The sequence below is a fragment of the Scyliorhinus canicula genome, chromosome 20, assembly GCF_902713615.1.
Source record: "Scyliorhinus canicula chromosome 20, sScyCan1.1, whole genome shotgun sequence".
NCBI lineage: Eukaryota > Metazoa > Chordata > Chondrichthyes > Carcharhiniformes > Scyliorhinidae > Scyliorhinus > Scyliorhinus canicula.
The window spans coordinates 51,097,901-51,111,359 of NC_052165.1; the positions used below are offsets into that span (position 1 = coordinate 51,097,901).

A 13,459-nucleotide genomic window follows, 5' to 3' on the forward strand; every position below is an offset into this window, starting at 1 on the left:
TTCAAGGCCCACCTGGCCGAAGCGAGCACAGCCGAAACTACAGAGGATCAGCAGCTAAGTCTACTGCACTCGAGGGTGAGCCATAGAATCTCGACGCAACTAAACTCGGCCAGTTCATATACTGCGGCGCTAGCAGTTCTCGAAAAAATGTATGTAAGGCCAATTAATTAAGTTTACGCTCGCCGTGTGTTTACGACTCGCCATCAGCGGCCTACGGAATCACTCGCCGAATTCCCAAGAGAACTTAACAATTTGTTGAATGACTGTAATTACCAAGCGGTTACCGCGGCTGAACACAGGGAATCGGCGGTACGTGATGTTTTTGTAGCGGGCCTCAGGTCTAACTATGTGCGCCAATGACTGCTGGAAAGGGGGGCCCAGGACTTAGAAACGACTGTGGAAGCTGCGACCACGATGGAGGTCTCCTTCTGCAGCCTTAACTCGTTCCCCGCGGACCCCGCGACCCAATCATGGGTCCCCGACCAGCGACCCCCCTAGGCCTGTGCTACACGGCCGCGCAGCCACCATGCTGCCCCAGCCAGCCACCATGCTGCCCCAGCCAGCCACTATGCTGCCCCAGCTAGCCACTATGCTGCCCCAGCCAGCCACCATGCTGCCCCAGCCAGCCACTATGCTGCCCCAGCTAGCCACTATGCGGCTCCAGCCTGCCATTTCTGTGGCCAGAATCAGCACCCGCGGCAGCACTGCCCGGCCCGCAACGTGACCTGCAGCAGCTGTGGCCGAAAAGGGCATTACACAAGAGTGTGCCTCGCTAAAAGGACCCCAGCTTCCAACTCCCCAGCAACTCGCAGTAACCGCTCCCCTCACTCGCAGCCCCGCGGGGCCCGAAACGCTGCGGCCTATGCCCCGACTCCGCCCCCTCCAGCCACGTGCGATCCATGGGGGCTGCCATCTTGGAAAACCTCCACCACGCGGCCGGCCATGTGCGACTCATGGGGGCCGCCATCTTGGACGCCACCTTCCTCGCCACCCGCCACGTGCGACTCATGGGGGCCGCCATCTTGGACGCCACCTTCCTCGCCGCCCGCCACGTGCGACCCACGGGCCCGATCGGCATCTCCGCGCTCGGACAACTCAGCGGAGGATTTCAAACTAAACTATGAACTCAGAGGGCAGTCATCACCGGGCCACTCCAGCTCAGCTGATCAAGCCGCCGACTACCCGCAACTCAGCGTGGTCACCCTGGACCAATCACGACCAAAGAATCTACGAAACTCGATGGCAGAGGTCCATATCAACGGGTGCAAAACGCCATGCCTCTTCGACTCCGGGAGCACAGAGAGCTTCATACATCCAGACCTGGTAAGACGCTGTTCACTCCCCGTTTTCCCCGCGCAGCAAACTATCTCGCTCGCTTCGGGCTCCCACTCGGTCCAGATCCAGGGGCCCACCGCCGCGACACTCACAATCCGAGGCGCTAGTTACTCGAAGTTCAAACTCTACATTTTGCCCGAACTCTGCGCGCCACTCTTATTAGGCCTAGACTTCCAATGCAACCTCAAGAGCCTCACCCTCAGCTTCGGAGGGCCCCTGCCCCCACTCACGATCTGCAGCCTCACTACGCTGCGAAACCCCTCCCTCCTCTTTTTGCCAATCTCACTAAGGACTGTAAACCCATAGCCACTCGTAGCAGGCGGTATAGCCTGCAGGATAGGGTATTTGTCAGAGCAGAGGTCCGAAGGCTACTCAGTGAGGGGGTTATAGAGGCCAGCAATAGTCCCTGGAGAGCTCAGGTGGTGGTCGTTAAGACCGGGGGGAAATTCCGTATGGTGGTCGACTACAGTCAGACTATAAATAGATTTACGCTCCTCGACGCGTATCCCCTCCCCAGGATTGCAGACATGGTAAACCAGATCGCCCAGAACCGGCTCTTTTCCACGGTGGATCTGAAGTCTGCATACCACCAGCTCCCAATCCGCCCGGGGGACCGCCACTACACGGCATTCGAGGCCGATGGCCGCCTCTTCCATTTCCTCTGGGCCCCTTTCGGCGTCACCAATGGGGTCTCGGTGTTCCAACAAGCAATGGACCGAATGGTGGACCAGTACGGGCTGCGCGCCACGTTTCCGTACTTGGACAATGTTACCATCTGCGGCTATGACCAGCAGGACCACGACGCCAACCTCCATCGTTTTCTCCAGACGGCACAGAAACTGAATCTCACGTACAACAAGGAGAAATGCGTTTTCCGCACATCCAGACTAGCCATCCTCGGCTATGTCGTGGAAAACGGAGTCCTGGGCCCCGACCCGGACCGTGTGCGCCCCCTCCCCCTCATTGTCCCAAGGCCCTCAAACGGTGCTTGGGATTTTTTTCCGACTACGCCCAGTGAGTCCCTCAATATGCGGACAAAGCCCGCCCACTCTTTAGGACCACACAATTTCCCCTGTCAGCAGAGGCACGCCAGGCCTTCGACGACATCTAGGAGGTCATCGCTAAAGCGGCCTTGCAGGCGGTGGATGAATCCACCCCATTTCAGGTAGCGAACGACGCCTCAGAGGTAGCTCTTGCAGCCACGTTAAATCAGGCAGGGAGACCAGTTGCATTTTTGTCCCGCACCCTCTCCGCTTCAGAACTCCGACACTCTTCAGTCGAGAAAGAAGCACAAGCCATTGTGGAGGCTATCCGTCACTGGAGGCACTACCTCGCAGGTAGGAGGTTCACCCTCATCACCGACCAAAGATCGGTTGCCTTCATGTTCGACAACTCGCAAAGGGGCAAAATAAAAAAACGATAAAATTCTGAGGTGGAGGATTGATATCAAATATCGACCCGGGAAGCTCAATGAGCCTCCGGATGCCCTATCCCGCGGGACATGCGCCAGCGCGCAGATCGACCGATTAAAAAGCCATCCACAATGACCTCTGCCACCCGGGGGTCACCCGGCTCGCCCACTACATTAGGGCCCGAAACCTGCCTTTCTCCAACGAGGAGGTAAAAACGGTCACCAGGGACTGCCCGATCTGTGCGGAGTGCAAACCGCACTTCTATAGACCAGACAGGGCCCACCTGGTCAAGGCTTCTAGGCCCTTTGAACACCTCGCGATTGATTTCAAAGGGCCACTCCCCTCAACTAACAAGAACGTTTACTTCTTAAACATCGTAGACGAGTTCTCCCGCTTTCCATTCGCTATCCCGTGCCCCGACATGACCTCTCACACAGTCATTAGGGCTCTGCATAGCATCTTCACCCTGTTTGGTTTCCCCAGCTACGTACACAGTGACCCGGGTTCGTCCTTCATGAGCGACGAGCTGCGTTAGTACCTGCTCGACAAGGGCATTGCCTCGAGCAGGACTACCAGCTACAACCCCAGGGGGAACGGGCAGGTGGAAAGGGTGAACGCGACGGTCTGGAAGACCGTCCTACTGACCCTCCGGTCTAGAAAGCTCCAAGTCTCCCAGTGGCAGGAAGTCCTCCCAGACGCGCTCCACGCTATTAGGTCCCTTTTGTGCACAGCGACCAATCAGACCCCTCACGAGAGGCTCTTCATTTTTTCCAGGGGTACTACCATGGGGGTCTCACTTCCGGCATGGCTGAGGACACCGGACCTGAGGAAACACGTCAGGGCGCACAAAACCGACCCCCTTGTTGAGAAGGTGCGCCTGCTCCACTCCAACCACCAGTACGCATTCGTCGAGTTCCCTGACGGCCGTCAGGACACTGTATCCCTCCGGGATCTGGCACCCGTCGGATCCAGCGCCCCCGCTGCCCCCACAGAAGGATCTCTCACCCTACACCCCATGCTGCCGCCCCCTTGTGCTCCCGAGCCCACAAGCTCGCTCCACCAGTTCCGTGCCCCCGCGCCGGCCAGCCCCCAGCGCCCCCAGTCCCCGGTCGAACCAGGAGAGTATGAAGCTCGGATACAACCCTCCCTGGAGTCCCCCATCGTACCCCAGCACACAACACCCATCCAGCCACCGCAAAAGGCTGCAACCCCGGTGCTCCGCAGGTCTCAGCGGACAATTGAACCACCGGACAGACTGACTTTATAGACTAGACCACCACCCCCGCCGGACTTGATTTTTTTGAAGGGGGTGAATGTGGTGAATGTAATATATGTTAATATATATGTTAATTCACACTGTTGTTGTAAGCGCAGTAGCGCTGTCCTACCACTAGGGGGAGTAGCGCTGGGAGCACCTAGGAACTTGTACTGGGCCCCACCCTTGGTTCCGCCCATGATTCCTCCCCTAGTGCAGCTGTATAAATACCCGTGTCCAGAGTCAGCCTGGGTCACTACGAGTTCATCGACAGGTAACAGGCTGGCTCTGAAGTAAGTCGATTAAAGCCTAGATTCACATCAGAAACACGTGTCTGGTGAATTGATGGTTCCATCAAGTACACCCCTCAAGGGGCCTCCCGATTTGTGGTGGCCTGCTATTCCCTCCACAACCTGGCACATCAGCGGGGGTGACATGCTGAAGGAGGAGAGACATGCCTTCTCGCCTGAGGAGGAAGAGGAGGCAGAGCAGGAGGGGTGGTGGAAGAGCCTGGGGAGGAGCCACAGGCGGAGTCGGAGGGTGGAGGAAGGCAGCGGCAAAGGTGCAACACCAAGGAGGCCTCATCCTCACCCACTTCTCATAGGACGAGCCTTTGTCCATCAACTCACCTCAAATCCCTCCGTCGCCCCCCCAATTCGCTTCCTTTCTCCCATCCCCCTCCCTCCCTCCTGATTCCCCTCCCCCATCCTAGGTGTAGGAAAGGGGGAGCAAGTAAAGGAGCCAGGAAAGGGGGGCAAGAAGACAGTGGGAGCAGGAAGGAAAGAGGCAGAAAAAAGTGCAGTGGGCAGGAAGAGAGGAGAGGAGACTAGAAGAGAGGGGCAGGAAAAGAAGGAGGCAGGAAGAGGAGGGAACAGGAGGAGAGGTGGTCAGGAAGAGAAGGGAGCAGTCAGGGAAGGGGGAGAGGAAAGGAGGGAAGGAATAAACAAGAAGAGGGGGACGGCAATGAAGCAAGGAGAGATGGGGAAGAGAAAAAAGAGAAGGGGAGAACTGGGGGAAGAGAGGGGAAACAAGGCCGTGGAAAGTTAAAGGGGTAAGATGAGGTGTCAGAAGGGAGTTGGAGTGGAGAGGGCAGGGGCTAAAGAGGGAAGGGGAGGGGTTAGAAGGGGGACAGAGAGGGTGAAGGAGGGGAAGGTAGAGGAATGTAGGAAAGGAGGGAAAATGAGGTAGGGAGTGCAAAGGTAGGAGGCCGGGGGAACTAGTGGAGGGGAAACAGGAGGGCAGAGTGGGGACAGGTGAAAGAGAGGAGGGAAAAGAGAGGAGGGGAAAGAGAGGCGGGGAAGGGAAAGAGCAGAGTGGAGCAGGGGAAGTATTGTTGGAGAGGGCAGAGCGGGGAGAGGAAGGGGAGATTGGCAGGAAGTGGAAAAGAGCAGGTGTTTGGGAGGAAGAAAGGGGACAGGGAGAAATAGCGGGCAAGAAGGGGAAAGTGGGGCAGGGACGATGTCGGAGGAACAGGAAAAGGTGGGTTGAAGCAGGTGGATGAGTGGGAGGGGGACTGGGAGAGGGAAGGAAGAGGACAAGTGAGTCAGGAAGGATGAGGTCAGGAAGAGGTGGGGAGGGCGAGGGGTTCAGGAAGGGGGTGTGGCTAGGAAGAGGAGGCAGAAGGGGAAGCAGGAGGGATGGGGTTAAGAGGGGTAAAGAGGAGGGGACAGGAATAGGGGAGGCAGACAACAATGAGGGGCGGGTAGGGTGAAGGCAGACGAGGGGGAGGAAGAGAAAGGGACTGGAAGAGAAAATGGCAAGTGTGGGGTGTATAGGGATGGGGTGGAAGAGGGGTGAGAAGGGGAGGAGCAGCAGGAGAGGCTGCGATGCCCGAAGAGAGCATAGGGCAGGAAGATAGTAAGGGAAAGGGGGAGAAGGGGAGGGAGAAGGGAAAGAGGGGAGGAATGGGTGAAGAGGGAAGGTGAAGTAGGGGATAGCAGGGGAAGGAAAGGGGAAAGGGAAGTGAAATGGGGGCAAGTGGAAAGATTGGGGCAAGTGGGAAATAGGTGAAGGTGAAAAAAGGGGAGTGGTTAGGCCGAGAGGGGAAAAAAAGGAGAGGAGTGCGGAAAGACGGGGAACATGGAAAGAAGGGGAAGGGGGAAAGAGGGGGTAGTGGGAAGAACAATAGAGAAGAAAGAAGGGATAGAAGTGTAGAATAAGGGTGGGGGTCAGCCCAGAATCTGTCAGTGATTTGATTGTCATGGGCCTGTCTATCGCATTGCAGCCTCTCCTTGCCACCTGTCTGTGCATCTACAACATCCTGATCCCGGTCTTCACCATCTCCTTCCATTTCCTCATCCTCAGAGGAGGCATCGCAGTCCTCCATCTCTCCCTCTGTGAAGACACATTCCCTTTATTGAGTGATATTGTGCAGCACACCACAATGACCCTGGACACTATCTGTGGGGAATACTGAAGTGCTCGCCTTAGCAACCCAAACAGTGGAACCTCATTTTCAGCAGGCCTTTCATCAGTTCAGTGGTGGGTCTTGTTAAGGTATGTACGGTGTTGAATACTCCTTAACGACACAGAAGATTCTATACTGGTGTCCTCAGCCAAGTCCTTTGGGGGTATCTCCTGTCTCAGATAAGCCAGTCATGCTTTTGTTTTGATTTATTATTGTCACATGTAGTAGTATACAGTGAAAAGTATTGTTTCTTGCAAACAATGCATACCATACACAGGGAAGGAAGGAGAGACTGCAGAATATAATGTTACAGTTATAGCAAGGTGGAGAGTAAAGATCAACTTAATATGAGGTAGGTCCATTCAAAAGTCTGATGGCCGGAGGGAAGAAACTGTTCTTGAGTCTGTTGGTACGTAACCTCAAACTTTGGTATCTTTTTCCTGACTGAAGAAGGTGGAAGAGAGTATGTCTGGGGTGCTTGGGGTCCTTAATTATGCTGGCTGCCTTTCTGAGGCAGCGGGACTTATAGATAGAATCAATGGATGGGAGGCTGGTTTGCGTGATGGACTGGGCTACATTCATGACCTTTTGTAGTTTCCTGCGGTCTTGGGCAGAGCAGGCTCCATACCGAGCTGTGATACAACCAGAAAGAATGCTTTCTATGGTGCATCTGGAGAAGTTGGTGAGGGTTGTAGCTGACATGCCAAATTTCCTTAGCCTTCTGAGAAAGTAGAGTTGTTGGTGGGCTTTCTTAACTACATTGTCGGCATGGGGGGACCAGGACAGGTTGTTGGTGATCTGTACACCTAAAAGCTTGAAGTTCTCGACCATTTCTACTTCGTTCCCATTGATGTAGACTGGGGCATGTTCTCCACTACGCTTCCTGAAGTCAATGACAATCTCCTTTGTTTTGTTGATATTGAGGGAGAGATTATTGTCATCGCACCAGTTCACTAGATTCTCTATCTCATTCCTGTTACTCTGTCTCGTCATTGTTTGAAATCTGACCCATTACGGTGGTGTCATCAGCAAATTTAAAAATCGAGTTGGAGGGGGATTTGGCCACGCAGTCATAAGTGTATAAGGAGTATAGTAGGGGGCTGAGAACACAGCCTTGTGGGGCACCGGTGTTGAGGATGATCGTTTAGGAGGTGTTGCTGCCTATCTTTACTGATTGTGGCCTGCGGGTTAGAAAGTTCAGGATCCAGTCGCAGAGGGAGGAGCCGAGGCCAAGGCCACGGAGTTTGGAGATGAGTTTCGCAGGAATGATGGTGCTGAAGGCTGAGCTGTAATCGATAAATAGGAGTCTGACATAGGTGTCTTTGTTATCTAGGTGTTCCATGGGTGCAGGGCCATGCGATCACTGAGGTGAACCAAACACTTGTGGCACTTGCCAATAATTCAGAATGTAGGAATTGTGAGAGCTCCCTGGGCAACGTGCACAAATATGAAGGATTTTTGTGGTGTTATCACACGCCAGCTGAACATTTAGTGACTGTAAATGAGTGCAGCTGGCTCGTCCCAGGGAGCTCTCAATGGTACATGAGTTCAGTCAAAAGCTCCTTGTACATGTGGAAATCCTGTAACAGCAGCAACACACAATGCTCTGGCTCCCTGGCTCTCAGGAACCAAACGGAATTTCACAAAATCATGTGCTGTTCTCAAGAGAGCACCTGTCACTTCCCGGATGCACTTAAATGTAGCAGACTGGGATATCCCACACAGGTCCCCAGTAAGGCCCAGAAAGGAACCACTTTAATGCCACCACCATGGAATTGCCTCTCAGTCCTTGTGGACGCAGGTCTTCATAGAGCAGCTGCCACATATTGGTCTCCCTCCGCTGTACCCCCCACCATGGTGAAGCCCATCCTGGAGTAGCCCTCTTGTTCATATCTCCATGTGCATGGAGACATGCTGCATTGATGAGGATGGCGAAAGCTGAGTCTGTATAGCGCCACCCCCATGATTGGTACATAATCGTGAGACCCTTGCTGTCAGTTTCTTATCAATTACATTGTTGCGGTTTATTAATGTCAATCGCATAAAAAATAGGGTATAGCCGTGATACTGGGCGTGGATGAGGTGTGTTGACACTCGACAAAGGCAATAACATCTCTCAGCAAGGAAAGGGTCTGTGCCTTCCCTCTGATTTCATCAACTGCAGTGGATCATGTTAACATTTGCCTTTGCATCTTAGATGTGCCACCCACCCACTTATCAGCCATGACCATCTATCTGGATGCTCGAGGGTCTAAACAAGCAGATTGTTGCTGCCTCCACCCGGGATCTGTGGAGTTACCACTTCCCTCCTCTCTGCCACTGTCTCAGTCAACAGAGTTATGGCACGGCTCTCAGTAATGCCGAGCTGCCCAAATCCAAGAAGAGAAACTTGAAACAGCTGCCAAAATGGATGTTTGTAATGTGTATAGTGAGGAGAGGTCCTGAAATCTGGAAATGATGTGACCCTGGCAACTTGTGATGGTATCATAGTGAAGTAAATGTTTATTAAAGAAGAAAGAAGAAAATTAAATTACACTTCAACATAGAAATGATTTCAAACAGTAACAATAGAAGGATAGTGTTTACAGTGTAGAAGGAGGCCATTTGGCCCATCGAGTGCATCAGCCCTTGGAAACAGCATCCTACTTAAGCCCACACCTCCACCCTATCCCAGTAACCCCACCTAACCATTTTGGACACTAAGGGCAATTTAGCTTGGCCAATCTACCTAAACTGCACATCGTTGGACTGTGGGAGGAAACCGGAGCACCCGAAGGAAACCCACACAGACAGGGGAAGAACGTGCAGACTCCGCACAGTCAGTGACCCAGCCGGGAATCGAACCTGGGACCCTGGAGCTGTGAAGCAACAATGCTAACCACTCTGCTACAGTGCATCCCCTTTGAAGTAGTTACAAAAGATCTTACCATAACTACCCTTAGAGCTAACCTTCCCCATTTCTATTCAGCAACTCCTTATAAATTTTATAATCTGCAGAATCCAAATAACATTTACCACACAGTGACTTTGTTTTCTCTTGGCGTGTCCTCTGAGACTAACAGCAGCTGGTTCTTCAGGTCTGTTTTTTTCAACCTGCTTCTTGGGAGTTCTGACCAGCTATTCCTGCTATCTGCTGGGAGCTCGAAGCGATTTCGGTGTAAGCGACCGGAGAAACCAGCCCCCTATCTCTATACTTCCTTTGCACGTTTTTTTAAAAAAAACCTGTATATATTCTCCTTTGAACCAAAACAACCCACTCATGTCTACTCCTGTTATTGCTTTATGTAGACATCTGTTTGATGGGTATGTCCAGAACCAGGGGTCACAGTCTGAGGATTCAGACAGAGATGAGGAGACATTTCTTCACCCAAAGAGTGGTGAGCCTGTGGAATTCATTACCATAGGAAGTAGTTGATGCTAAAACATTGAATATATTCAAGAGGCAGCTAGATAGAGCTCTTGGGGAGAATGGAATCAAGGCTACGGGAAGAAAGCGGGATTAGGCTATTGAGTTAGATGATCAGCCATGATCGTGATGAATGGCGGAGTGGCTCGAGGGGCCGAAAGGACTCCTCCTGCTCCTATCTTCTATGTATCTATGTAAGTCCCTCTCGGTTAATTACCATATCAAAACCACTTCCTTATTGTTAGCGAGATTCTCACACTCTTACTCCAATTACCGTACTCAACAATTCCCCAACAGCTTGCCTTCCAGTTCAATATTACCAACAGAAAAATATCACAGTTTCTTTGTTTTCTTGACTGCAGGAGATGTCCTTCAGCACATAGTTTACTGCAGCTCCTGACTTTTCTGGAATCTCACTTGAATGAGGACCCATGAGTTATGGAGGAACATTGCTGTCTTGGGGGACTGAATTTAGAGGGGAGAATATACCTGAGCATGATTCTCCATCCTGTTGATTCATGGTTCTTGGGTTGCCCTTTTAGTCGGCCATTACTTTTCAAAGATGCTCCAACACCTTCCATTGCAACTTCTATCACCCACCAAGTTCACCCCATCATCTTTCACCAATAGCAGATTCTCATTCCTCCCCCTGTTTCCCTTGATTTTTTTTTTTCTGAAATGCTTGATCTCCCCTCTAAGTCCATAACCATCAATGTTCCCATGTCCCTCCAGACTCTAATCCCCCCCCCCCCCCCCTTCAACCGTCCACCATCCAGTACCCACCTAAAACTCTGCAACTACCAACATACCAGAAACAACATCACCCACCTCCTCGCTGTCACTGTCTCCTCTGCTTCCCAGTACCTTCATTCAAACCCTCAAAACTTAACCCTGGACATCAGTGAATCACCTCATAGACTAATTTCTTTCCCATGCTCACTGTCCAGTAAGCCCCTCCATCACCTAACAACAGAACAAACGCATTCATAACATGCTTACCCTTTAATAATTCACCAGACAGTCTGGCTTCTTTGCTCGGATACCCTCCCACCCTGCCCTGCTGAAACTTGCACCTTTACCTGGCCCAGTTCCATCCTTTCCCAATGACCCTGCCTCATTGACCCTTGCCCTGTTGATCCAATCCTCCTCCCCTTGGTCACACAATGTGCACCTTGAACAACTACCAGCCGAACTCAATCACAGCCTGCCAAAGAGAACTGGTCCTGAAAGAGGGCAGGATAGCAGCTACTTACTCCAAGAAGAGGACTACCTCGCCTGGTGCATGACACCCATGTACAGTCATGAATCTGAAGGCACGTATTTCTCACTCATGGATAACGTAATTGGAGCGAAAACTAAATTCTATTGTGATGGTCTTATAATGAGCATGTTCAATGTGTTAATGATGCAAAAGAGCTTCCCAATGCTTGCCACCGGTAAGCTCGATCCGCCTTTAAAGTTCTGGGAACTTAAGTGCAAAAGTTAATTCTGCTGTTGGGATTGTGAAATTTGTCCTCCTGTGCAATTAAGTTTCTTCCTGCTCCCAACAGCAGTAGATGATTCTGCCCCAAGTGTCCAACTTGGTCGCTTTCTCTGTGAGAGCTGGTAGTGCCAAAGTGGGGGTGGGGAGTGGGGTTACTGCTTACTGCCCCTGCAGGTCTTTATTACTTCCCCTCACCTCAGTGCCCCTCCCTACTGACTTGTCTACACCAGCCACCCACCACATTCATCCCCATCTTCACTGTTACCTGGCAGCATTCCCCCCGCCCCCCTGCCATTCCACCTCCCGATCCTTGGTGTTGGAGACTGATGCAGTCCCACCTGTGAACACCATTCCTCCTGGTAGCACGGCTGGGTCTGAATGCCCAATTCAAACCATTCTGCTCGGATGGGGGGGCACAAGTTTCACCTCAAGGCAAATAACACCCTACCGAGTGTTAACTACCTGTAGCATGAGCCCCCAAATTGGGGACGAGCTCGTTCCTGGCTTTTTCATTGGGGTGGGATGGCAGGGACTGGAGAACCCCCATTAAATATGAAACTAGCTGTGTGCTAGGAAATAGAGATTTGCGGTTTCCTTGCGGTTCGCCAAAGGTCGCATGACTTAGACTGCGGTGTATAAGGCACAATATAGGGGCGGGTTTAGCTCACTGGGCTAAATCGCTGACTTTTAAAGCAGACCAAGCAGGCCAGCAGCACGGTTCGATTCCCGTACCAGCCTCCCCGGACAGGCGCCGGAATGTGGCGACTAGGGGCTTTTCACAGTAACTTCATTGAAGCCTACTCGTGACAATAAGCGATTTTCATTTTCATTTTCATTTCAAAATTTGTAGATGGCACAAAACTTGAAAGTATTATGAAATGCGAGGAGGAGGACAATGACATTCAAAAAGAATAGCCCGGCTGATGGGATGGACAGACACTTAAAGCAGAGAAGTGTGAAGATGTTCGTTTTTCCCCATGCGCCCAGAGCAGCAGGCTGGGCCTCGGGATTACTAATCCAGCGATATTACTGCTATGCTACCATTCCCCCCTAGTAAATCTGGGGGCCACATTTCAGGAAGGATGTGAATGTATTAGAGAGGGTGCAGAAATGTTTCATGAGAATAGTTCCAGGGACGAGGAATTTCCATTGGATAGATTGGAGAAGGTAGGGCTGTTCCCTGTGGAGAAGGGAAGATTAAGAGGAATTTTGATAGAGATTTTCAAAATCATGAGGATGCAGAGTAGATAGAGTTGAACTGTTTCCATTGGCAGAAGGATTGAGGACACAGATTTAAGGCGATTAGGAAACAAACAGAGTGACATGACAAAATTGTTTTTTCCCACTGAGTGGTTAGAATCTGCAAAGCACTACCTGAGAGTGTGATGGTGGCAGATTCAATTTGAGACCTTTAAAAGAGAATTGGATAGCTATCCGAGGAGAAAGTATTTGCAGGGCCTACACGGAAATGACAGGAAGTGGAACTAACTGCTCTTGCAGCTGAGGGCTAGCATGGACATGACAGGGAGAATGGCCCCCCCGTTTGTGCTGTAACCATTCTATGATTCTAAGTAAATTGCCGCCTCAATTTTTGAGCCAGCAACTATTATCAACCAGTTTATCAGTTTGCATTCATATCAACAATCACTGTACTTCACAGCAAAATGCTATATCTGACAATTCTAAAGAACATTTATCTTTGTAACATTGCATGTTTTTCTTTCTTTAATACTTTCAGACTTGTTGAACCCCATGTTTCAAAATTTTTCATCATTGACAACTAAGCCTTATTTTCTAAGCACCTGTATTCTTATTGTACAATTTAGAGAATTAGTCATGAAAGAAGTGAACTCGTGATCTAACAACAACATTTCTTACATAACTATTTCACGTAACAGGGTAAGTGAGAGTGCAGTTCTCACACACTGATCATGTCCTGTCACTCAGAACGTCTGCTTTATGGATGCTCCCTTGTAATCATTCCATGATGAATGTGCAGAAGGATTCAAGTTCCCTCTGTCATTTTCTCAGTAGGTCACAATCTCCTGTTGCACCACTTCCATTAAAATCTGCAGTTTGACAGTGAAAAGATCTGAAAGAGCAAGCAGACACACTCTAATATTAGTGCACAACTGCACGTCAAAGGCATTAAAACATATTT

The 13,459-nt window shown here is 51.1% G+C and overlaps 1 protein-coding gene across 2 annotated transcripts in view; it reads right to left on the reverse strand.

The window, feature by feature from the left end:
• Window positions 1-10,561: 10,561 nt before the first annotated feature.
• LOC119955096 (cystine/glutamate transporter-like) overlaps window positions 10,562-13,459 on the reverse strand; it is an 83,988-nt gene continuing 81,090 nt past the window's right edge. Inside the window, exon 11 of one of the 2 annotated variants that reach the window (XM_038780968.1) lies at window positions 10,562-13,390. In XM_038780968.1, coding sequence (XP_038636896.1) covers window positions 13,326-13,390 — 65 coding nt within the window. In that variant the 3' untranslated portion in view covers window positions 10,562-13,325. The remainder of the gene's footprint in view (window positions 13,391-13,459) is intronic. The other variant, XM_038780967.1, reaches the window with a different exon arrangement.